The sequence below is a fragment of the Engystomops pustulosus genome, chromosome 11 (genome assembly GCF_040894005.1).
Source record: "Engystomops pustulosus chromosome 11, aEngPut4.maternal, whole genome shotgun sequence".
In the NCBI taxonomy this organism is placed as follows: domain Eukaryota; kingdom Metazoa; phylum Chordata; class Amphibia; order Anura; family Leptodactylidae; genus Engystomops; species Engystomops pustulosus.
The window spans coordinates 78,976,703-79,003,965 of record NC_092421.1 but is presented as its reverse complement, the minus strand read 5'-3'; the positions used below and the strand labels follow the sequence as shown (position 1 = coordinate 79,003,965).

The following is a 27,263-nucleotide window of genomic DNA, read 5'->3' as shown; positions in this document are numbered from 1 at the left end:
CCATGTGATGGAAGCTGTCACCTTATACATCCTGTATGTACTGTACATGTCTCCTGCTCTTCCATGTGTTGTCACCATACACATCCTGTATGTACTGTTTGTGTCCCCTGCTCCTCCATGTGATGGGAGCTGTCACCATATACATCCTGTTTGTACTGTACATGTCTCCTGCTCCTCCATGTGATGGAAGCTGTCGGGCTGTCACCATATACATCCTGTATGTACTGTACATGTCCCCTGCTCCTCCATGTGATGGGAGCTGTCAGGCTGTCACCATATACATCCTGTGTGTACTGTACATGTCTCCTGCTCCTCCATGTGATGGAAGCTGTCAGCGTATTCATCCTGTATGTACTGTATATGTCCCCTGCTCCTACATTTGATGGGAGCGGTCAGGCTGTCACCATATACATCCCTTATGTACTGTACATGTCTCCTGCTCCTCCATGTGATGGAAGCTGTCACCATATACATCCTGTATGTACTGTACATGTCCCCTGCTCCTCCATGTGATGGAAGCTGCCAGGCTGTTACCATATACATCCTGTATGTACTGTACATGTCTCCTGCTCCTCCATGTGATGTCACCATATACATCCTGTATGTACTGCACATGTCCCCTGCTCCTCCATGTGATAGAAGCTGTCACCATATACATACTGTATGTACTGTACATGTCCCCTGCTCCTCCATGTGATGGAAGCTGTCACCATATACATCCTGTATGTACTGTACATGTCTCCTGCTCCTCCATGTGATGGAAGCTGCCGGCTGTCACCAAATAAATCCTGTATGTACTGTACATGTCCCTTGCTCCTCCATGTGATGGAAGCTGCCGGCTGTCACCATATACATCCTGTATGTACTGTACATGTCCCCTGCTCCTCCATGTGATGGAAGCTGCCAGGCTGTCACCATATACATCCTGTATGTACTGTACATGTCTCCTGCTCCTCCATGTGATGAGATCTGTCACCATACACATCCTGTATGTACTGTACATGTCTCCTGCTCCTCCATGTGATGTCACCATATACATCATGTATGTACTGTACATGTCCCCTGCTCCTCCATCTGATGGGAGCTTCCGGGCTGTCACCATATACATCCTGTATGTACTGTACATGTGCCCCGCTCCTCCATGTGATGGGAGCTGCCGGGCTGTCACCATATACATCCTGTATGTACTGTACATGTCCCCTGCTTCTCCATGTGATGGGAGCTGTCAGGCTGTCACCATATACATCCTGTATGTACTGTACATGTCCCCTGCTCCTCCATGTGATGGAAGCTGCCAGACTGTTACAATATACATCCTGTATGTACTGTACATGTCTCCTGCTCCTCCATGTGATGTCACCATATACATCCTGTATGTACTGTACATGTCCTCTGCTCCTCCATGTGATGTCACCATATACATCCTGTATGTACTGCACATGTCCCCTGCTCCTCCATGTGATGGAAGCTGTCACCATATACATACTGTATGTACTGTACATGTCCCCTGCTCCTCCATGTGATGGAAGCTGTCACCATATACATCCTGTATGTACTGTACATGTCTCCTGCTCCTCCATGTGATGGAAGCTGCCGGGCTGTAACCATATACATCCTGTATGTACTGTACATGTCCCCTGCTCCTCCATGTGATGGAAGCAGTCACCATATACATCCTGTATGTACTGTACATGTCCCCTGCTCCTCCATGTGATGGAAGCTGCCGGCTGTCACCAAATAAATCCTGTATGTACTGTACATGTCCCTTGCTCCTCTATGTGATGGAAGCTGCCGGCTGTCACCATATACATCCTGTATGTACTGTACATGGCTCCTGCTCCTCCATGTGATGGAAGCTGTCACCATATACATCCTGTATGTACTGTACATGTCCCCTATTCCTCCATGTGATGGAAGCTGTCACCATATGCATCTTGTATGTACTGTACATGTCCCCTGCTCCTCCATGTGATGGAAGCTGTCACCATATACATTCTGTATGTACTGTACATGTCCCCTGCTCCTCCATGTGATGGGAGCTGCAAGGCTGTCACCATATACATCCTGTATGTACTGTACATGTCTCCTGCTCCTCCATGTGATGGGAGCTGTCACCATATACATCCTGTATGTACTGTACATGTCTCCTGCTCCTCCATGTGATGTCACCATATACATCCTGTATGTACTGTACATGTACGCTGCTCCTCTATGTGATGGGAACTGTCACCATATACATCCTGTATGTACTGTACATGTCCCCTGCTCCTCCATGTGATGTCACCATATACATCCTGTATGTACTGTACATGTCCTCTGCTCCTCCATGTGATGTCACCATATACATCCTGTATGTACTGCACATGTCCCCTGCTCCTCCATGTGATGGAAGCTGTCACCATATACATACTGTATGTACTGTACATGTCCCCTGCTACTCCATGTGATGGAAGCTGTCACCATATACATCTCGTATGTACTGTACATGTCTCCTGCTCCTTTATATGATGGGAGCTGTCACCATATACATCCTGTATGTACTGTACATGTCTCCTGCTCCTCCATGTGATGGAAGCAGTCACCATATACATCCTGTATGTACTGTACATGTCCCTTGCTCCTCCATGTGATGGAAGCTGCCGGCTGTCACCAAATAAATCCTGTATGTACTGTACATGTCCCTTGCTCCTCTATGTGATGGAAGCTGCCGGCTGTCACCATATACATCCTGTATGTACTGTACATGGCTCCTGCTCCTCCATGTGATGGAAGCTGTCACCATATACATCCTGTATGTACTGTACATGTTTCCTGCTCCTCCATGTGATGGAAGCTGCCGGGCTGTAACCATATACATCCTGTATGTACTGTACATGTCTCCTGCTCCTCCATGTGATGGAAGCTGCCGGGCTGTCACAAAATAAATCCTGTATGTACTGTACATGTCCCCTGCTCCTCCATGTGATGGAAGCTGCCGGATGTCACCATATACATCCTATATGTACTGTACATGTCTCCTGCTCCTCTACGTGATGGAAGCTGTCACCATATACATCCTGTATTTACTGTACATGTCCCCTGTTCCTCCATGTGATGGGAGCTGCCGGGCTGTCACCATATACATCCTGTATGTACTGTACATGTCCCCTGCTCCTCCATGTGATGGAAGCTGTCACCATATGCATCTTGTATGTACTGTACATGTCCCCTGCTCCTCCATGTGATGGAAGCTGTCACCATATACATCCTGTATTTACTGTACATGTCCCCTGTTCCTCCATGTGATGGGAGCTGCCGGGCTGTCACCATATACATCCTGTATGTACTGTACATGTCCCCTGCTCCTCCATGTGATGGGAGCTGCCAGGCTGTCACCATATACATCCTGTATGTACTGTACATGTCTCCTGCTCCTCCATGTGATGGGAGCTGTCACCATACACATCCTGTATGTACTGTACATTTCTCCTGCTCCTCCATGTGATGTCACCATATACATCCTGTATGTACTGTACATGTCCCCTGCTTCTCTATGTGATGGGAGCTGCTGGGCTGTCACCATATACATCCTGTATGTACTGTACATGTGCCCTGCTCCTCCATCTGATGGGAGCTGCCGGGCTGTCACCATATACATCCTGTATGTAATGTACATGTCCCCTGCTCCTCCATGTGATGGAAACTGTCACCATATACATCCTGTATGTACTGTACATGTTCGCTGCTCCTCCATGTGATGGGAGCTGCCTGCTGTCACCATATACATCCTGTATGTACTGTGCATGGCCCCTATTGCTCCATGTGATGGAAGCAGTCACCATATACATCCTGTATGTACTGTACATGTCCCCTGCATCTCCATGTGATGGAAGCTGCCGGGCTGTCACCACATACATCCTGTATGTACTGTACATGTCCCCTGCTTCTCCAAGTGATGAGAGCTGTCGGGCTGTCACCATATACATCCTATATGTACTGTACATGTCCCCTGCTCCTCCATGTGATGGAAGCTGTCACCATATGCATCCTGTATGTACTGTACATGTCTCCTGCTCCTCCATGTGATGGAAGCTGTCACCACATACATCCTGTATGTACTGTACATGTCCCCTGCTACTCCATGTGATGGGAGCTGTCACCATAAACATCCTGTATGTACTGTGCATGTCCCCTGCTCCTCCATGTGATGGGAGCTGTCAGGCTGTCACCACATACAACCTGTATGTACTGTACATGTCCCCTGCTCCTCCATGTGATGGAAGCTGCCAGGCTGTCACCATATACATCCTGTATGTACTGTACATGTCTCCTGCTCCTCCATGTGATGGGAGCTGTCACCGTATTTATCCTGTATGTACTTTACATGTCCCCTGCTCCTCCATGTGATGGAGCTGCCGGGCTGTCACCATATACATCCTGTATGTACTGTACATGTCCCCTGCTCCTCTATGTGATGGAAGCTGTCACCGTATACATCCTGTATGTACTGTACATGTCTCCTGCTCCTCCATGTGATGGAAGCTGCCAGGCTGTCACCTTCACCATATACATCCTGTATGTACTGTACATGTCTCCTGCTCCTCCATGTGATTGGAGCTGCCGGGCTGTCACCATATACATCCTGTATGTACTGTACATGTGCCCTGCTCACGGAGACCCCTTCTCCGCCCTACGGTTCCCAATGGGGTGGCGCCCGGCGGGTGAGGCTAGCCATGTGAGGTCGGGGCGGGAGGGTGGGACGCAAGCCAGGCCGCTCTCCACAAAAAAAATCCTGGACGCGGAGACCCCTTCTCCGCCCTACGGTCCCCAATGGGGTGGCGCCCGGCGGGTGAGGCTAGCCATGTGAGGTCGGGGCGGGAGGACGGGACGCAAGCCAGACCGTTCTCCACAAACTCCCAGCAGTAGAGTCTCTACTCTCCGCTCTTTCGATCGATCTGACACAGCGCGACCCGGCGGGGCAGGGCACTTTGCTCGGTCAGGGGATTGGCCCTGGCCGGTTTATGGTAAAGCGTTCCTTCGCCTTAGTCTTGGTCGCGCAGCAATCCCCCGCTCCCTGTGAGCGGCTGTCGTCCTCCGCCTAAGGTTGTGTAGCCATGTCATGCCATGGCCCCGAGCCTTGGAAAGCGCCGCAGTTCCGGCGGCGTCCGGTGAGCTGTCGCTGGCCCGTGAAAATCCGGGGGAGATGGTGTAAATCTCGCGCCGGGCCGTACCCATATCCGCAGCAGGTCTCCAAGGTGAACAGCCTCTGGCATGTTAGAACAATGTAGGTAAGGGAAGTCGGCAAGTCAGATCCGTAACTTCGGGATAAGTATTGGCTCTAAGGGCTGGGTCAGTCAGGCTGGGGCGCGAAGCGGCTCCCGCTCCCTCGGCGTTCTTTCTCGCCCCCCGCCCCCCTCGCCGCCGCCCAGCTCGCCTCACCTCCGGTGGGCCCACTTCCGTGCGCCGCGGTGTGCGTCCCCTTCGCCGGGGGCGCCTCCGCAGGCGCATACGCGATCGGGTCGGGGCCCTCCCCCTGTGTGCTAGCATCACGTTATGAATGCAACACCAGCGGAACGATTGACCACGCCCTTAATACGCAACACAAACGCTGCATGTGCTCAACGAACCTGAGAACAAACCCCAGAACAGTCTACAAGTATAGAAAATGGAATTGCTACATTTTTTATCCATCTATTACAACAGTTTTCATACACTCATTGGTGATTCTGCAGCCATTGGCTTGTTATATTCCATTTCCTTACATCAAAGCTACAGTGATATACAGTGATTTCCATGCTCTAATATAAATCCATACATAGAAAGCCGACAATAGAGACTAACACACTGGAGAACATCCTGAAACTGAATGGAAAGATGGATGGAACTAAAGCATGACTGAAAGCCTGAGCAACTGGTTTCCAGTTACATCACAGGACTATGGCCACATGTGGAACATTCATTACAGATACATCTGCAGGGAAATGAAATCTATCCAATAAATCAGGATGAGATTTTTTTTTCCTTTTAGCATGTACAATTTTTGCAAACCTTATATGAGATGTATGGGATACGTTGGATCACCTGTGTTGTATATGTTGATTGTTCTTGATATTGCGTTCACGCACTGCGTTTGAACTGCATTTAGAAAGTACTGACCACGTTGCTAGGCTTAGGACTTATAGTGCATTATAGTGATATATAATGCAAGGAATCCCCTCCCTCCCTGCAACAATCCTTTCCTTGGCAGTGAACCGGGTTTATGGATCCACCACCCTCACCTGTGTCATTCAGATTGAGTCCACGGTCACACGATGCGCCTGACGCGTGCGTTGCGAGGCGCACGTTTGGCGCGTGCGTTTGACGCATGCTTCAAGAGCGCATGCGTTACTGTGACGGATGCGTTTTCATTGGCAACCCCTGATTGCAAATCATGGACACCTGTGTAGCAATATTTAAGTGCAAACGCAGGTCCGTTTTTTTGGTGTTTGATGGTGGTGTCTATGTTGTTTGAATTAATGATGGAGCCATATACTGGGCCAAGCCGAAATATTATAATGGGATGTGGTGCAATTATTCTTGGACTTGCAGCGCGTCGTTGCCAATTGGAAAAGGTATTTTTCATTCACTTTTACACTTTGATTAATATTTTTTCTTGCACTGCTTTGGATGTTATTTTTTTATTTTTTAAAAGGAACAAAGTCAGCGGCATTTGAGACGACGATTATGGGTTCATCCTTTGTTGCAAGGACGGGATAGCCACGGACAGTTTGTTCAATTGTTTGTTGAATTACGCAGGTATAAATATATATTTTAAATGTTTCTTACATTATCCTGGTTTTGTCATTTCCCGTATATCTGTGGACCAGCGTCTAAGCTATGTTCCCTATTTGTCAACAAAATGGACAACCTTATTGACTCAAGTCTAAGGTGTGGGTGGGAAATGCATTGGTCACAGCACCACTTCAGTATATAGCCAACAAGGCAACAGAAGTATACAGGCAGGTCAATCCTTTTTTTATGATGTTACATTATATACTCACCCCTTTGGCAGCCCCGATGCTCTGCGTGGCTCCACGAGGTTGACGTGGCTGCTCTTCTTTCTTCCACACGGCTCCTCGTATTTTTTTGGCCTTCTGTATCCAGTGGCATAGATGCAGACAGGCACATACTATGATGCCGCAGATTAATAAGTCATATTATGTGACGGCTGGCAGATAACATGGACGCGTCTATGGCGGCTGTTACAGAACACCAAAGACAGAGGAGGGGACACGGGCAATACAGAAGAGTAGCCACGCACACATTGGGGATCCACGTTTTTAATTGTGGCTGCCGTTGGCCAAGTATCCTTTTTTTAATAAATTTTAGACAACATTTTTGTGTGTCTTAAATTTTCTTACAGCATATTTTGAAAAAATTAAAAATCTGGTTTATTTTCAAAACTGTATTGGTTTTATGTATGTGTGCATTTTATAAACAACTTAATTGTTAACGTTTTTTGAAATAGTTATCTCTTCTTTGTCTCATAGGTATCCTACTAAATTCAAGGAATATTGCCGATTACGGTAAGTATTGAGCAGTATGACCTTTTGCTTTGCCTTATTAAGCTGCAAATAACGTTCCAATCAACTGTGATGAGGCAAGCAATATGTCCTGAACGTCGTCTACTTGTAACGTTAAGGTTTGTTTGGTTTCATAATTTTTCTATTTAAATAAGAAATTATTACACCAAAGTGATATCTTTTTTCTTTCTTTCAATAAAGGTTCCTGGCCACAGAGGGGAGCTATCACTCCATGCAGCATCAATTTCTCATTGGGAAAAGTACATTGTGCAAGATAATCCCGCATACTTGCACTGTGATATGGACTACTTTGCAGCCTCGCTGCATGCCTTTTCCTACCATAAACTATTGGCAAGCCATATCGCAAGCTTTTGAGGAAAAGACGGATTTCCCAAATTGTCTTGGAGCTATTGATGGGAAGCATATCTGAGTGATACAACCACCTCATTCTGGGACTCTTTTACAATTACAAAAATTTTTTTTCAATAGTGTTACTTGCCATTGCAGACAGTGACAGTAACTTTATTGCCATAGAAACTGGTTCGTATGGCAGCACAAACGATTCAAGAATTTTAGAAACCAGTGCAATGGCAAGACAGCTTATTAAAAACCATCTTAATATTCCTCCAGCCAAAGCACTTACTGGAACCTCCACAATTCTCCCGCATGTCTTTGTGGCCGACGAGGTATTTGGTCTCAGCACTCATTTATTGAGACCCTACTGCAAGGGGGGTTTGACAAACATGAAAACGATTTATAATGCACGTTTGGCACGTGCACGCAGGACTGTGGAGTGCGCTTTTGGCATTGTAAGTGGGCATGGCGGTTACTTAAAACTGCTATATGCCTAAGTGTTGAAAATGTTGACACTGCTGTGAAGGCATGCTGTGTGCTTCATAATTTCACAAGGATTGGTAGGTCTCCACATGCACTGCTTGACGTGGCTAATGATGTCAACATTGCAAACACAATAGAGCATTGCAATTGCCGTGCTTTATCAGGATGGCGCACAAGAGATGAATTTCTCAAATATTTCAATAGTGAGCACGGGGCAGTTGCTTGGCAGAATGATAGCATTTAATAATTTTTTTTTTTCAATTAATCTGCAATTCATTATTGTTTTTGATGTAATAAAATCATAATTTTCTTGATTGTTTTCTTTTGTTTTTTAACAATGTTCAATGAATTAAAATACACCTGTAAACAATTTTTTTTTTCAATGCACCAAAAAAATAACATCTAAACAACAATGGGGTCATTTACTAAGGGCCCGATTCGCGTTTTCCCGACGTGTTACCCGAATATTTCCGATTTGCGCCAATTTTCCCTGAATTGCCCCGGGATTTTGGCGACGGAAATAGGGGGGCGTGGCCGAACGAAAACCCGACGGAACGGGAAAATGTGTCGCTTGGGACGCGCTTACCTTCACTCAGCCCGAGCCGGTGAACTCCAGTGCGTTCAGATGCTTTTCAGCGGAGGAACTATGGCAGAGGAACTACCTTATTAAATCCCGGCCGGACCCGAATCCACCGCAGAGAACGCGCCGCTGGATCGCGAATGGACCGGGTAAGTAAATCTGCCCCATTATGTTGCTTTAGCCGTTTTTTTTTTTCAAACGGGTTGAACAAATGTATATTTTTAAAACAAAATTTTTTTCAAAATGTGTTTAACATTTCAAACACAATATGATCCATTGGATCTCTTAAACCGTTTTTTTTTTTTAAATTTATATTTTGTTAAATATTAAAATTAATGTAAAACATCATTGTACAAAATTGGATTATGCTTAAACCCAGCAAGTAAGGCCATGGTCACACGTTCCGGTATCTGTCCGTTCATAATGCAACACTAGCGCATAGGGGACGGTCCTTTTCCTTTCCAAAAATGCATTTTGAGGTACACTTCTGCAAATGCCAAATTGATCACATGCATTTGCCTGGAAAGGCTTGTAAGTATTGACAAAGGTGCGCCCCCTGTGCACCAGCATTTCATTAGGACCGGACCGTTAAAGCCACTGACACTTGTAGGCAGTTTATATTGCAACACAAGTGCAAAGGTGGCCGCACTTGGACAAATGGCATATGTGCTTACAGGGATATGCATGTGACAAATAGCCACATTGCATGTGTCTCAAGGTAAATGCATATGTGCATGGGCAGAGGCTAACCCCCTTTTCACTTGGGTTGCATTATAAACAGACTGGTTGAACAACATCTGCCTGTATTACAATGCCTTGACTATAAAAAATGTAAACTTGGTTAAATAACATTAAAACGGAAACTGTACCAATAAAGACTGCTAATTGCGTCGCGTTAGGTCATAGGGTTGAGTTGGACTATGTGATGGTGAAAAGGAAAATGTTGAGGCTGGCAATGCAGTTACTGTCTGCAAATCTTCATGTAGCCTTTGCTGCCTCCATGGGCTCAAATCGGAAAGCAGCATTCGAAGATAGGAACTATTTGGATCCTCGGAATATGATGTGCTTGGCAATGCATGAGTTTGTTGAGTTTCTGTTTGTGTACATGTTTGTTTTTTTGGAGGTGATGCTTCAATACCAGTAACCAGACTAGTTGCAATGACTAAGAGCACGGAGGTGCTTGAAACGCGTAGGCGATACTTCTCCCTCCCGTGATGTTTTAAAGAAATTCCAAATAAACTCAACATTGTTTTAAGATGTGCCGCGTTTGCTCACCTTTTTGAATTTCATGAATCTTGTCCGGGTGACGAGTGGGTGAGCTGCATAAAAACTCTTTTCTACTTGCATACTTCAAGACTAATAGTTGGACTAATTTGTAATGGTTGTGTGGTTGTTGTTTTTGGACACAATAAGTCTTTAAAATTGTTGACTAAAACATCAATAGTAGGCAACATATCACAATTGTCAAACAATTCCACCACAGTCATGACATAAGCAATAAATAAATTGCGTTTCCCAGCAGGGAAGCGTCTGCATTGGCCCGCTACTACAACACCCACCCCATCATACATGTCTTGTGACCCTGCACGAGGCATCATGTTTACTGCCTCATGTTCAATAGCAGTTATTGGATCTGACTGCAAACGTGCTGCCCTTCTTCGAGTTTGCCTGGTGTTGATGGGTGGTGATTCTGGTGGAGAGTCGTCAATTTCCACGTTTGTTTGTGAATCTGTTCCATGTGCATCTTCAAGCAAAGATGTGTGCCTCTGCTCCATTGTCTGGTCATCTGTATCCAGATGTTCGTGTGCTTGTCCTCTTGGATTTTTTGAAATGTTTCCTTGAGTCCTAAGATGTTTTTTGGGTTCAGTAAAAAATAACATTTTTGATTATTGTACTGCAAATTTTCATATTAAGATGCATTAATTTCATTCTACATTCTTAAAATGTTTTAAAATTTCTTTTTGTAAATATATACATTTAAACTTGAGATGATCAAGCACTAAAATGCTTGAGTGCTCATATCGAATAACGAACACCATTGAAGTCAATGGGAGACTCGAGCATTTTGAACTGAAAAAACACATTGAAAGAAGAACACATTGCAGATGTTCCATACATCTGCTAACTTATCCAAAGACACGCGTGCCAAATGGTGTTCTTCACAATAGGATATGAAGAACAATATGTGTTAAGAACAGATTGCAGATGTTTCCAGACAACAGCAGAGTGTTCTTCACACATAATTTGGCACGTGTGTATACCGATAAATTAGCAGATGTTTGTAACATCTGCAATGTGTTCTAATCTGTGTTTTTTCACTGTGTTCTTCACTTCAATTATCCTTTGAACAATGATTTCATTGTATTCTTTACTTTTCTTCTCTGTGTTTCCATAATTAAATGTTAAATCTCAAGCAGGGGAAATACTCGTCCAAGCAACGAGCCATTCCCAGTATGCCAATACTAGAACCAGCATCAAGTTTTGACGAGTATACTTGGTCATCTATAAATTTTTTTTTTTTTTATATTTTTGTGCAAAGAAAATGACATAACATTTTTCAATACATGAATACAAAAAAAAAAAAAAACTTACGGCCAAAGAGTACGAGTTGGTAAGAGAAAAAGTAATTCCTCAAAATGTTGATAAGGCCTTTTGCGAGACGGGGAGGAGCCACTCTTTTCATTTATTGCAACTTCTCGTCTGAAGCGATCCCTACATGACCGCCACCTAGTGCGAACCTGCTGTTCTTTTTTTAAAGATAATTTAATTTTGTAAGTAAATTTCAAAAATCGAAAATGACACCAAAAAAAAAAAAAAACATTGTTGCACTTACCCTTTTCCACTGTTCACGTGGTTCCATCTCCTCCCAATCGCTGGTTAATTCCTTGCATATTTGAATCCAGGCCTGACTTCTTTTGCTTTTGCTGGCATAATGTTTGTGTTGTAAGTCCCATAGCATTGGTCTTTCCTTCACCTATGTATGAGCGCACAATTTGTCTTTATTTTTCTATGCAAAGTGTTTTAATGTTGTAAATAACAACTATAAATTTATAAATTTGTTAATTTGGTTTCATGTCAAACATCTTCTGGCTTTTCATTGTGTTATTTATAATGTAACTTTTATGGACAATTTAAATTTAAAATATTTCAATAAACGTTTACCAATTAAAACGGTATTAATTCTATTTGACCATTTGTTTTCATTTTTGTATTTGTAAAGTGCAAACTTAAAAATTTAAAACAAAAACCCCAAAAAAACCTTGAGTATAAGGGGATCCGAATCTAAGCCGTGACCAGTAATTTAAACACCGAAAACTGCGTAAATCTATTGACTCAAGTGTAAGCACAGGGTGTAGTATATAGCCAGCCACATACAGTATATACAGGTAGCCCCCATGTAGTATACAGCCTGCCCCCCCCCCTATTTTTTAAACCAGACTTAACTAAAAAATTTATATTCACCCTCTGTTGAGCCCGATCCACGTCAAGGCTCCCGGCGGATTCTTCTCTCTTCTCTAGCTGGCGTAGTTTTGTCCATGCAATCTGCAGGCCGTAGCACAATACGATGCGGCTCTGTTGACACTGATGACGTCATCAGCGGCAACAGCGCTGCATCACAGTGTGCAACGGCCATCAGATTGCATGGATGCAACTATGCCAGCTAGAGAAGAGAGAAGATAGAGAATGAAACACAGGGAGCCGCAACGGGGATCATAAGCCGCAATCAACATCGGGGACAATGGATGTTTTGTTTTTTTTTTTAATTCAAAAATTGACTAGAGGATAAGCCAAGATGAGCTATTTAAGAATTTTTGTGCAAGTAAAAAATAGGCATGTACACAAGCATTTACGCATTTAGGGTGCGCGTCAGAAGATTTCGGGACATCGGGTCAGTATAGTGCCGGTGTCGGGCTGGGATATCACAGCCCAGACCCGGCACTAACACCCGGGATCGGAAAAACTCAGATCCCGGGTGTTTAACCCCTTACACGCCACGGTCAAGCATGACCGCGGCGTGCAAGTGTGTCCCCCGTGGATCGGACCCCCCTGGTGTGCTTACCGGGGGATCCGATCCCTCCTGCCGCTGCCCCGGGTCCCGACGAGTGACCCGGGGCTTCCTGCTCCTCTTCTCGCCGGGTTCTGCCTTCCTGGCAGGACCCGGCTGTAAGTAACTGAGCATGCGCGGCATGCTCAGTTACTTACACTACACACTGCAATACAAGTGTATTGCAGTGTAAAGGCTTGAATAAGCGATCGGATGATCGCTTATTCAAGCCAAAATGTGGAAAATATGTGAAAGTAAAAAAAAAAAAGATTAAATCATTTTATAATAATAATAATTAAATAAATAAAATAAAGTCCCATAATCTCCCCAGTTACACATATAATGCAAATACAGTATATAAAACACAAAAACACACGAAAAATGTACATATTTGGTATCACCGCGTCCGTATTAATCTGCACAATAAATCTAAATCAATATTGAACCCACTCGGTGAACGATGAAAAAAAAACTACGAAAAACTTCCCGCAATATACAATTTTTCATCAAACACCATCACAAAAAATGTTCTAAAAAGTGATCAAAAAAAGCTACGTTCCCTAATATGATACGACAGAAAAGAACAACTCTTTTCGCAAAAAATAAGCCCTCAACCAGATCTGACAACAGAAAAATACAAAAGTTATGGCCCTGAAAAGTTGTCAATAGTAAAAACAATGCGATTTTCTCCAATATTGGTTTTGCTCAGGAAAATTGAGCAAAGATAAGAAAAACTATATAAATGAGGTAACACCGTAATCGCAGTGAACCAGAGAATAAAGATAAAATATTATTTTTACGTTACGGTGAGCGGGGGAAAAAAATGCTAAAAATCCAAAATAAAAATTGATGATTTTGTTTGTGTCCCCCTTGAAATAGTTAATAAAATCTCATGAATAAGCTATAGACCCCCAAAATGAATTATCTATACATTGTATCTCATCCCGTACATAATAAGCCTCATATGTTCGCATTACCAAAAAAAAATAAAAATTTATAGGTCGTACAATGTGACAATACAATACAAATCTGCTGTGAATGGCGCCTCCATTCATTCTATACTCGGCCGTGCGCCCATGCAGCAGTTACCGCCACATATGGGGTATCCGTACACTCGGGAGGAATTGGGCATCAAGCGTTGCAGTGCGTTTCATCATTTAATTTATTCTGAAACTGTTCAGTTTGGCCTAAATGAATGTATTTTCCAAAAAAATTCTATAGTTTCTAAATCTAAATGTGAAACACTTAAAGGGTTAATGGACTTAATAGAAGTTGTTTTACATACGTTGAGGGGTGAAGTTTCTATAGTGAGGTAATTTATGGGGTTTTACTATTATTTAGGCCTCTCAAAGTCACTTGGAAGCTGAGTTTTCCCTCAAAATGTGAGGGAAAATTTTGGCAATTTTCATGAAAATGAGAAAAATGGCACCTAAAGTTCTGCGCCTCATAACATCCTAGAAAAATGAGAGGACGCATAAAATATCATCCCAACATAAAGCAGACATTCCATAAATGTAATTTAGCAAGCTTTTTGGGTAGTTTTACTTCCTGTCTGGAAAGCAGAACATTTCAAACTTGGAAAATGACGAATTTTTACAAACTTTTGCCAAATTTTCACTTTTATTCAGAACGAATCGCAAAACGTATCACTTAAATTTTATAACTAACATGAAGTACAATGTGTCACGAGAAAACATTCTCAAAATCACCCGGATATGTTAAAACGTTCCGAAGTTATAACCAATTATCGTGACACAGGGCAGATTTGAAAAATCGAGTCTGGTCATTGAGCTGAAAACTAGTGTCGGTGATAAGGGGTTAATACATTTTCAAAAATTAAACGAATGTGTACAAAAAAGAAAAAAATTTTTTTTGCCATCTTCTGACGCTATTAACTTTTTCATACTTTGGTGCACGGAGCTGTGTGAGGTGTCATTTTTTGCGAAAAGAGCCGACGTTTTCATTGCTACCATTTTGAGGTCTGTGCGACATTTTGATCATTTTTAATTTCATTTTTTATGTGATGTAAAAAGGTGTAAAAGTCGCATTTCGGACATTTGGGCGCCATTTCCCGTCTCGGAGGTCACCGCCGGCCGTAACCGTTTTTATATTTTGATAGATCGGGCATTTTGGGACGCGGCGATACCTAATATGTTTGTGATTTTTACTGTTTATTATGTTTTATATCAGTTCTAGGGAAAGGGGGGTGATTTGAATTTTTAATATTTTTTAACTTTTTTTTTCTTTTTTTTCCCACTATTTCTTAGACCCTCTAGGGTACATTAACCCTAGATGGTCAGATCGCTCCTACCATATACTGCAATACAACTGTATTGCAATATATGGCATTTTTCCAGGTCATACATTACAATGAGCCACTGGCTCATTGTAACGAACCTGCAGAAGCCATGTAGCCTCGTGTCAAAAGAAGACCCGAGGCTACCATGGCAACTGATTGCCGCCCCCCGATGACGTTCGGGGGCGCGGCGATCGTAAAAAAAGATGGCGGTGCCCGCGCCGGCGGCGTTGAGAGGGTTAATAGCCGCGATCGGAGCAAGCACCGACTGGGGTTATTAGCAGTGGGGGTTTTCTGCAAAATGCAAAAACCCCCACCTTTGTATGAAGAGGACTCAGCCCGTGAGCCCTCTTCATACACTCCTTATACCTCTGCGCCGTAGAGCTACGGCGCAGAGCGTTAAGGGGTTAAAAAACCATTCCAACATAAAGCAGACATTTGGGAAATGTAAGTTATAAATTTATTTGGGTGCTATGACTATCTGCATCAAAAGTAGAGAATTTACAACATTGAAAATAAAGAATTTTTCAAAATTTAGTTTTTTTTTCATAACTAAACGCAAAAGATTTCATCCAAATTTTTAAACTAATTTGAAGTACAATGTGTCACGAGAAAACAATCTCAAAATCCCCTGGATATCTCATATTCCAAAGCTATAACCACTTATAGTAACACAGGGCAGATTTGAAAAATGGGGCCGCATCCTTAAAGGGGTTGTGTCACCATAGCAAATGGCTGTAATAGTGTCCAATGCATTGTGACAAGTACTTTCACCATTTACACTTATTACAAAATATGCAGGCTTACTGAGATAACTCCTTTTGTTCTGGTTGCTGGCGCCCCCTAGTGGCAGCTGTGTCCCGTCCTGAGCAACAGCTGATCTGGCCGAGTCTGCGCACAAATATTCCCCCAGCTGCTCTGCACTACAGATCACTCCACACTGAGAGATCAGCTGACACACTGCAGCCAATAGGAAGTGAGACAGGGGGTAGAGAGCCCAGCCGTCTACACCAGTGAATGAGGTGATTTCCACTGCTCCACAGTTGCTTCCAGCAGCAGATACAAGGTAACTGCAGACAGACATGGCTATCTGCTGCACAGAGGAGTCCCCCCTAACATGGATCATAGCAATATGGCAGCCCTTCCTCCCTCCACCATTAGTCAGGTCACACAGGAGCCTACAGCAATAGATACAAGGTAAATGCAGCCAGACATTACTATCTGCTGCTCAGAGGAGTCGTCCCCTAACATGGATCATAGCAATGTATCAGCCCTCTCCTCCCTCCACCATTAGTCAGGTCACACAGGAGGCTGCAGAGATAACACAAGTAACAGGCTGAGCTCTGATCTCTCCTGATGCATCTCCTGTACTCTCCTCCATACACTGTCCCTCCATGTTACACTGCTCTCCTGCAAAGGGGCCCCTGTGCCTGACTAGCAGGGAAGTAGCTAAAGATCAGTAACATGTGAGAAGTTGTCACCTATTTATCTAAGCATCCATGCATGTCAGCCTGACTGACCATGATGCTGTGAGAATACATAGTACATGTGTAGTGCGCAGGGGGTGCCAGATTCAGGATTTCTGGCGCACGTTCTTCATGAATCTGGTGCCCCCTGCACTGCTTTGACAGACTGCAACAACTTTTTTTGGTGCACTTTTAACATGGGGCGTATGACATTTCAATTGGACCACTATTGGATCAGTAATGCAGGGACTATTTGAGCACAGCAGGTGGAAGGAGACTCTGAAGGCTGAGTGCTCTGTAGCACTGAGGTGTGGAATAACTGCCACTGTCAGTGCTGTGCATGTGCCTGGCCCCTCCCACATCTGATTCTGTGTGGAGCAGAATAGAGGCTGAACAAGCATCATATTACAAATAGATTTTTGAAATATTTTAACCTCTTTGACAGCTTTTTGCAGTCAATTGTTTCGTGGCATAACCCCTTTAAAGAGGAGCTGTCACCCATAATTTCGGCACCAGGAGATGTTACTAAAGTAAGCTGCTCCTAGTGCTTGATCAAACGCCGCAGTGTTACAGTGATAGCGGGGTATAGTGTAATCATCGGACAACTTGCAAAGCTGTTCAATGTATTCATGAGGGGGCGGTCCGAGGCGCTGCCTCTACCCCAGACCGCCCCGCTCGCTCCATAGGCTGGCATTGACTGCCGCACACTAGGCGGCAGTCACCGCCGCACGCTAGGCGGCAGTCACCGCCCCTAGTCACTCCCCAACCCCGCCCCCTCATGAATACGTCGGACAGCTTTGCGAGCTGTTTGACAATTACACTATACCCTGCCGCAGTGTATAAATTCACTCTAACACTGCGGCGTTTGTTCAAGCACTAGGAGCTGCTTACTTTAGTAACATCACCTAGTGCCGATAAATGGGGTGACAGGTCCTCTTTAACCCCTTATCACCGACACTAGTTTTCAGCTTAATGACCAGACTCGATTTTTCAAATCTGACATGTCTCACGATAATTGGTTATAACTTCGGAACGTTTTAACATATCCGGTGATTTTGAGAATGTTTTCTCGTGATACACTGTACTTCATGTTAGTTATAAAATTTAAGTGATAAGTTTTGCGTTTCGTTCTGAAAAAAAGTGAAAATTTGGCAAAAGTTTGTAAAAATTCTTCATTTTCTAAGTTTGAAATGTTCTGCTTTCCAGACAGGAAGTAAAACTACCCAAAAAGCTTGATAATTAACATTCACAGAATATCTGCTTTATGTTGAGATGATATTTTATGCGTCCTCTCATTTTTCTAGGATGTTATGAGGTGCAGAACTTTAGGTGCCATTTTTCTTATTTTCATGAAAATTGCCAAAACTCACATTTTGAGGGAAAACTCAGCTTCCAAGTGACTTTGAGAGGCCTAAATAATAGTAAAACCCCATAAATGACCCCACTAAAGAAAGTTCACCCCTCAACGTATGTAAAACAACTTCTATTAAGTCCATTAACCCTTTAAGTGTTTCACATGGGTTAAAACAATATGGACCTGCGATTTAGAAACTATAGAATTTTTTTGGAAAATACATTCATTTAGGCCAAAACTGACATTTTCAGAATAAATTAAATGATGAATCGCACTGCAACCTTTGATGCCCAATTCCTCCCGAGTGTAGCGATACCCCATATGTGGTGGTGACTGCTGTACGGGCGCACGGCCATTCACAGCAGATTTGTATTGTCACATTGTACGACCTATAAATTTTTTTTTTTTTTTGGTAATGCGAACATATGAGGCTTATTATTTACGGCAGTGATTTTCAACCTTTTTTGAGCCGCGGCACACTTTTTATACTTAGAAAATCCTGGGGCACACCACCAACCAAAATAGCACAAAATGACACTAAAACAGTCATATTATACATATAGTTAATAATATACATTCTAAATTTATTTTACTCAGTGTGAAACCTGGGCCTGTTTCGATAAACACAAAAGGGATATCCTGGCAGGAATGGAGGAAAGACACACACGAAGCTCTTCCTCAACAGTTCTCAGTTTCTCCCTGGTTTTAGTATATGGTGCTGATTATTATGTGGCTCATATACTGCAAAACAAAGGGGTACAATGAGAAGTACTATGGCCATGAGGCCAGAGTACAAGTGCCAGCTCATATACTCAGCATATGGGCTGGTACTTGTAGTACTCCAGCCTCATGACTATAGTATTTCTCATTGTTATATGCAGTATACTGCTGGAGTACTAAAAGTACCAGCTCATATGCTGAGTATATGAGCTGGCACTAGTACTCCAGCCTCATGCCTATAGTATTTCTCATTTTACATTTCTCATTGTTATATGCAGTATACTGCAGGAGTACTAAAAGTACCAGCTCATATGCTGAGTATTCTGCCAACAGTTCATATACTCAGGTAAAAGCTCATATAGTCAGCATTATTGGTGGGCATTACCTTGGTGGTGGGCAAATGCGAGAGTCTCTCCGCTCTCAGGATGATGCGCCGGCCTCGGTGACGTCATTTTGTCGCACGAGGTTCAAAGCTTGCGCATGTGTTATTGTATACGTCTCCCACATTGTAAGAAGCCGTGACTGCGCATTGCCAGGAAACAAAACACAGGGGGCACCATAGTTTGGGGAACTTTCCCCCGCGGCACACCTGACCATGTGTCACGGCACACTGGTTGAAAATCACTGATTTACGGGATGAGATACAATGTATAGATAATTCATTTAGGGAGTCTATAGCTTATTCATGAGATTTTATTAACTATTTCAAGGGGGACACAAACAAAATCATCAATTTTTATTTTGGATTGTTAGCATTTTTTTTTCCCCCGCTCAGCGTAATGTAAAAATATTTTCTCTTTATTCTCTGGTTCACTACGATTGCGGTGACACCTCATTTATATAGTTTTTCTTATTTTTGCTCAATTTTCCTGAGCAAAACCAATATTGGAGAAAATCGCATTGTTTTTACTATTGACAACTTTTCAGGGCCATAACTTTTGTATTTTTCTGTTGTCAGATCTGGTTGAGGGCTTATTTTTTGCGAAAACAGTTGTTCTTTTCAGTCGTATCATATTAGGGAACGTAACTTTTTTTGATCACTTTTTAGAACATTTTTTGTGATGGTGTTTGATGAAAAATTGTATATTATGGGAAGTTTTTCGTAGTTTTTTTTTTCATCGTTCACCCGATCGCTTATTCAAGCCTTTACACTGCAATACACTTGTATTGCGGTGTATAGTGTTAGTAACTGAGCATGCCGCGCATGCTCAGTTACTTACAGCCGGGTCCTGCCAGGAAGGCAGAACCCGGCAGGGAGAGAAGCCGACAGCCCCGGGTCACTCGTCGGGACCCGGGGCAGCGACATGCTTGACCGCAATGTGTAAGGGGTTAAACACCCGGGATCTGAGTTTTTCCGATCCCGGGTGTTAGTGCCGGGTCTGGGCTGTGAGATCACAGCCCGACACCGGCGAGACCCGGTGTCCCGTAGAAAGGCGTACGCGTACCCTTAATGACCGACGTAAAAAGCTGATACGGCGGTCATTAAGGGGTTAAGGCCAAAAGAGGCTGAGTCCCGTAGGGGTTAAAACGACTTTATGTGTTTTGGTCAAGCCTCACCCAGAAAAAAACACAGCAAACACAAGTGTGAACGTGAGCTGAAACTTCCTGTCACTCGGGCGGTGTTCGCACGCGTCGTTTGTGTTTTGGAAAATACAATGTTAACATACCATAAAAACGCAACTGAATCTGTGTGTACAGTGTGCATGTGACTACGGCCTCCTTGGTGAGGTATGGTACACGGTGACCGCACTGAGGCCGCTGCGGGCAGGCAGTCAGGCGGCCGGGGCCTCGGGCAGGGGTTGCGGTTGTTCCCGCCTGACTGGAGACACAATCACCTCACATCTCCCTCATGACGTCAATGGCCCTGAGCCACGTCTCCCGCCAATGGCGAGACCACGCCCCCGAGAGCGCTTATTGGCCGAGCCGAGTGTTTGCGTCAAACGAGTGAGGCGGGGCGGGGCCTGAGAGGTAAAGACCGGAGGTCAGTGTGGACTGGGGAGCAGAGCGGCCGGTACCGGAGCGTTACCGCACAGAGAACCGCACTCACCGGATGTCTGCACTGGTATGTGCTCCTATTATAACGTATGTGTCTATAGCCTTGTATGTACTGTGTGTCCTGCGTGTACCGTGTACACATATGGTACCTGTATATAGGGTAGATGTGTAATACATACACAGTATCCTATCACATGTATGTGCTGGTGTGTTATATGCATAGTGTGTCATATATGTACAGATGTAGGTTAGGTAATGCATACAGTATCTTGTCTTGTGTATGTTACATGATATAAGTAACGTGTGTAGTAGTCATATATGTGTAATACACACAATATCGTGTAAGATATATCATGTGTAATGTATGGAGCCTTCAGTCTTTGGCAACGTGAAAGATATGGATGCCTGTAGTCAGTGTTTTGTGTATTCAGCTTCTAGGTGAGGCTCAATTGCTGAGTCGGGGAGTCCTTGCATCATATTTCTGTATGATGTCAGGAGCTCAGTCCATTTCCAGGGGCTGAACACGTTAATCGGCAACGGGGCCTGAGGCTGCATTCACACGTGGTGTTTACGTTGCGTTTTGATCCGCAACACAATAGCTAAAGAGAAGAGATTTGCCTAATTACTGTTAACGTTTGCACTTACAAAATGCATGTGTTAACACCATGTTAACAGTGCGTTTTGCAAATGTTAACAGCAATGTAAATGGGCAAATCTCAGCTGTTGTATGTGTGAACGCAACCTAGGCGTTTGACCATGAATCACTGGCTGTGCAGTGTTATGTTTTATGGAACTGATTGTTATAATATAATATTCCTGTGATCCATCACTGTGTTTTAGGCCTAAAACTTACGTGTACTATGTAGCACTGGTCTCCAGCTGTAAAACTACAACTCCCAGCATGCCCTGCAGATGCATACTGCAGCAGACCTCAAACTGCATTCATACCTTCTGTCTGGATTGCATTTCAAACACAATCCGGCCATAACAAGGAGGGACTTGCTGCAATTGCGTATGTGTTTCAAGAGAAACTCAAGCGATCGGTAAGCACTGGAGCGTCGGGCATGAAACACAATTCGGGAGGAACGTGTGAACGCAGCCACAGGTTGCACTTTCCCTTTAAGACTCTTGCAAGAATAACAAACACAACAGGAGCGGAGCCGGGTGCAGCCTGTTATCTCTGACGTCACAGACCTGACATATCGGTCACTGGGGGATACAACGGCCCCATGAGACGGACACGGCGCTTGTTAATATAACTGACTCTGGGTATATGGGGCCACAGCTTGATTTGGTGTTTGATACAAGCCCTGGATATCTAGTAGAGAAAGGTAGAATCCGATGCACCAAATTCTCACATTGACCTAATGCTTCTGTGCACAGCTGAGGAGTTGTCACAGTTGTATTGGCCTAGACTCCAGGCAGATACTAGATTAGACTCTGATACATTGTTGCAAAACATCTGTAATGGAGATAAATTCTATATTTATCTCAGTTTGGATACAATCCTAGTAACGTTTAACCTGTATGAGGTTTGTGCAGGGTAACTGCGATGCTTGCTGTCAGTGAATGGAATCTTCACGGCTAAATGGTAGCAAATAGACTCAAAGTATTATATTTATATTAATGGAATCCGAAAATATTTATAGACTTCATAACAAAATATTATTTACACTTGAAATAGAAATATTTACACTTCAAATCGTTACTTTTTATAGCTTTAATAAACTGGACACTGATATTATTATGTTAGGACAAGGACACTGTGCCCTCTGTGGCTCATCCCCAGTCCTATAGAATATATAGGGGATACAAGCACCTGCCAATAAGGGGCAGTATACTCTAGTATATATTCACATACCAGGGTGTACAATTCTACACTGTGACCCCTGCTGTATACAGCAGTTCTGTGACTCACATGGGCTGAGGCCGGGATCATAAGTCTGGCATGGCTCCAGGGCAGGACGTGAGATGCCCGCTAATCGCAGATTAATCCGGAAGTGTTAGCCGGGATTTGTTCTGCTTGGCAAGTGTTGGGTAATGCAGCAGCAGTGGGTGTTGTATACGGCTGTCATGTGTACGCCAGTAGTGTGACATATGGCTGTTTATTATCATGTAGGACTGGTAACATCCTGTACTCCTAACCACAGACCGTGTGATCCCAGCCCCAATCTGAGAACATTGTGTATTGTGGCTTCTTGTTTTGTGATTTTATTGTTGGGGTTGGGTTTATTGCTTTGCTTTGGTATGTGGCGAAGAAATGTTACATTAAAGGGCATCTACCACTAGGATGAAGACTGTTTGCAAATGAGCCTGAGGGGCTCAAGCCTCAAAGGTGTTAATGGCGCCTGGAGCCCCTCAAGCTCATTTGCATAGTCTTCATCCTGGTGGTAGATGTCCTTTAAAGGACTTTTATTATTTACAGCACTAATCACCCTATGAAGTGGCTGGTTCATGTGGATGTGACTACCTTCACACAGATCCATGAAGCTCACGTCCACGTGCTTAGGGTACACTCACACGGCCATTCTGGGGGCAGTGATCTGGTCACATGATTCACGACTGGATTGTGGCTTTGGGGCACGGCGTGTGGCTATATCCCTTACTCTATAGAAATTGAGTGCTCAGTGGTAACAACAGAGATTCTGTGATGATGGGTAAACCCCTTTAAAACAAAAAAAAAAAAAAGGAATATGCAAATTGCAGTTTACCATGGGCAAGACTCTGAGGTTCTCTGCATCATCTCTTCTAACCTCCCACTTATACTTAATCAGCAGGGCCCTGCTTTAATGGGAAACTGGACAAGAGAGGGTGCACCTGCCCATGGTGCCCTGAAATGCTAATTTGCATATACACAAATATTTCTTGGCATTAAAGGAAATCTACCTTTAAAATCCTGATCCAGGCACCGGGACTGTTGTAATTTTCTTCAAGAAGGTACAGTTTTCACTTCCAATCAAGACTAAGATCCTACCCCCATTTAGATATGAACTGAAGTCTGAACATAGATTCTTGCAAAAATAGTCTTTATTTAGGTAAATACAGTGTGACGTTTCGACAACTGAGCATTCTCAGACGCTGAAATATGAACATATAAGGAACATGAGAGTGCATAGACCTAAAGTATGCAGAGAAACTTCTTATAGTTATCTGTGGTCTCCTTCCTTCTAAAATCAAGTCTTCAATTTATGTTAATGAGTCAGAAGGGCTCTGGTGGGCATTAACTTCACATGCTGCACCCCCCCTTCCACTGTGTGAGATTGCAGCAGGCATAGGGCAGAGGCTACAGTGTAACATGCTGAAAAGTTACATCATGAAGGGGCCTTGGTAATGCTCATATTGCCCTTCTATCTCATTAGCATAATTATAAAAGTAGATTTTTAGAAGGACGGAGGACATGGTTAACAAATATAAGAAGATTATTACAGTCCGGGTGCCTGGATCTATGAGTAATGTCCCTTGTTTATCAGTATGGATTTTGATGTTGGATTTAGGTCACAGTGGCAGAAAGCAGAACTAGTTATAAAGAATAAAGAACTGAAACTCTATTTTTATTCATCTTGTGGGCGGTGGATAGAAAACATATAAAGCAGATGCCCTCCATCACATGTGAATACAAGTCTTGAGCTTGGTTTCTTTCCCTTGCAGCATTTGCCAGTCTACTATATCATGGGCACGCCAGCGTCTGTCATCAGCTGCCCTCCGTCTACATGGCAGGCCCCAGAACCACGCATCAGGAAGAAGGCCTCCGCCAACATCTTCAAAGACATTGACCTCCTGCAGATCCAGACGCTCTTCCGTACCAGCGGGGATGAGTGTGCGGACGAGCGGGCGCAGATCATTTATAACTATGCCGGGGACAGGCGCATCGCAGAAGCTCTCGCCAAGCTCCGGAGGAAGAAGAAGAACAAGGGGTTTCATTTGTCGCATCCCAAACTAAGCGGAGATGGATTGGGAGGACTGTCCGTGCAGAACTTCAGTAGACTCTGGTAAGGGGCTTTATTGGGTGGACAGCAGTCAGGAGATCACCGCTACTTGTGGAGAATGATGTAAAGGGCCTTCTAATTAATACATCCCCTGTCCATATGTCCCACTTTAGCCCTGGTGGACATAGTCCTTACTTTTATTATTAGCCTGCTGGTAGTTATACCCTTTTTCGGGCCGTGACCCACACGCATTGACCCATAATAACATGCCCTGTGCTGTCATTTTGCAGCAGACTTCAACCAGTAAAAGGGATAATAATCTGACTTGTGGCGATCTGACTACTGGGACTCACAAGAGCAGGGGTCCTGGGTACATGCTTATCCAGTCCATCCTTTTAATACTGAAGGAGTTTTTGGAAAATGCTGATCACAGTGCTTGGGTATTTCCAGACACTTGCACTGCCTACAAGCGTGCTAGCAATACCCATACAATCTGCTTAGTAATTTCCAATTCCATATTTAGTATTGAATAGAGTGGAAGGTTGAATGTGTCTGAGACTCCTGTTCTTGTCAGCAGGTAACCAAATGGTTATCTGATTCTAACATTTTGACCCCAATTTTGTGCATAGATGATAAGTTGTTAATTTTGGCTTACCTTAAGATTAAATATATTTTAATAGGGGTACATTAACCCTTTTTTATAATTCTCTATCAGCATTAAGGAAGAAGAGCCTCCAGAAGATGAGGATCGCCCTCAGCCTGCCAGTGATCCCCAGGACAAGCCGACATGCTGCGGGACCAAGAAAGCACCAGGAACCCAGAGAACTGAGACTAAACTAAGACGGCATCAAGAGAGACACATCTCAAGCTACTTGCACCAAATAAAGCGATGAAGTGTGCGTAGTCTCTGGGACAGTGTTACTGCTGCTAACATAAGGACCGGAAAACTTTAACGCAAGGAAAAGCCGCCGACTACAACCATTGATTGGCTGCTTCTTGTCAGTCTGCACTACTGAAGCAATATCCCTATATAACACTCCAGATCCACGCTCATCTACAGTAGCTTTATATTCTGGAGCATTGGTCCATCCTGCAGTTATTTATGGTATTTATTCCCTGCTGCAGGGGCGAAACACTATGGATCTATTGATCATGGAGAACCTGATTCATTGACTTCTAGGAAAGTTCTTATGGCAGAGACAGATTGGCTTCTGGAAGGATTACACTGTCTACAATATCATGTCCACCCTCTGATATAAAGCATATCATTATGAGAGTAATCTCCCGCTTTCTATGGAGTGACTTGAACTAATTGTCATCATCACAGGAGGGTATCCGAGGAGGGGGCTACATACAGATTTTACTTAGCTCTTTGTTTCCTACAATGAGTTGCACAATATGAATACACTATGATTTTGTGATGCTCAATAGCTGATGTGGAGCCGCAAACTAGTTTCAATAAAAACTGCAGCCTGTCCAGGGATTTGCACATCCTAAGGGCTCATTCACACAAACCTAATGTGGACCGATATCTGGCTGCACCGTTTGTGGATGGATATTGGTTCCCATAAAAACCTATGGCCCCAGTGCGGGGAGCACACGTTGTCTACTCGCACCGTGACTGGCGATATATAGGACATGAGTGAGCAGCGCACTCAGCCGGGCGAGCAATGTCCGTGTCAATGTAACCTAAGATGAGATGTGTACGAGGTCACAAATATAGTGCATGTTGGCTGAACCCATTTCTGCCCACAGCGGTCATATCCGAATGAATGGCGTCTGACCACTGAGGCCAACGATTGGCTCTGCTGTCATGTGCACTTTATGGCAACATCGCCAGTCTCATGGGATTGGGTGCCACAGAGATGAGTATATATGGTTTTACTTCTCTACTTTGATGCAAAAATGAGTTGCACAATATAAATACACTATGATTTTGTGATACTCAATAGCCGTTGATGTGGAGCCTCAAATTAGTTTCAATAAAAACTGCAGCTTATCCAGGGATTTGCACATCATAAGGGCTCATTCTGACTCTCAAGAAAACCCCCTTTAACCAAATTTGAACAAACAGATGCAGATCCCTTGAACACAATGATATCAATGGATGTAGTAGACACATGTGCATAATGCTGGGAAAACCCTCATCTGCTCAATCAATAAAAATGTTATGTACATTCCCACTACAAGCTGCCATGCAGTACACTCATGGGTATAGATTGGATATAGATTAGACATATCAGGGTTATAGATTGGATCCCTAGTGATCAGAAAGTAATGGCATCTCCTATACACCATGAGCGGAATACCCTATATCAGTGGTGGTGAACCTATGGCACGGGTGCCAGAGGTGGCACTTGGAGCCCTTTCTGTGGGCACCCAGGTCTCACAAACACTGAGTTTGCCAGCTAGGACTCAAGGTTTTCTCCTGTTATTCAATATAGCCCAGAATGCGCCATGCTCAGCGCTATTTGGCTGCCAGAACTACAGGAGCAGCATGAAG

At 43.8% G+C, this 27,263-nt stretch overlaps 1 protein-coding gene and 2 long non-coding RNA genes across 5 annotated transcripts; 2 read left to right on the top strand and 1 right to left on the bottom strand.

Annotated features, from left to right (window-relative positions):
• Positions 1 to 6,390: 6,390 nt before the first annotated feature.
• Positions 6,391 to 8,610, top strand: LOC140105952 (uncharacterized). The gene is made up of 3 exons (XR_011850687.1): positions 6,391 to 6,774; positions 7,509 to 7,544; positions 7,743 to 8,610. It is a non-coding gene; the product is annotated as an uncharacterized lncRNA (long non-coding RNA).
• A 1,613-nt stretch (positions 8,611 to 10,223) lies between these two features.
• Positions 10,224 to 20,707, bottom strand: LOC140105810 (uncharacterized). The gene is made up of 3 exons (XR_011850638.1): positions 20,507 to 20,707; positions 11,551 to 11,932; positions 10,224 to 10,803 (listed from the first exon to the last, which is right to left on the bottom strand). It is a non-coding gene; the product is annotated as an uncharacterized lncRNA (long non-coding RNA).
• Positions 16,344 to 26,334, top strand: AVPI1 (arginine vasopressin induced 1). 3 transcript variants are annotated; one of them, XM_072129909.1, is made up of 3 exons: positions 16,344 to 16,365; positions 24,483 to 24,823; positions 25,476 to 26,334. In XM_072129909.1, the coding sequence occupies exons 2-3, from the start codon at positions 24,504 to 24,506 to the stop codon at positions 25,651 to 25,653; spliced, it is 498 nt and encodes a 165-aa protein (XP_071986010.1). In that variant the 5' UTR covers positions 16,344 to 16,365; positions 24,483 to 24,503; the 3' UTR covers positions 25,654 to 26,334. The 3 variants fall into 3 exon arrangements, with proteins under 3 accessions (XP_071986010.1, XP_071986009.1, XP_071986008.1); XM_072129908.1 differs by lacking the exon at positions 16,344 to 16,365 and adding an exon at positions 20,762 to 20,901; XM_072129907.1 differs by lacking the exon at positions 16,344 to 16,365 and adding an exon at positions 20,782 to 20,921.
• Positions 26,335 to 27,263: the final 929 nt, after the last annotated feature.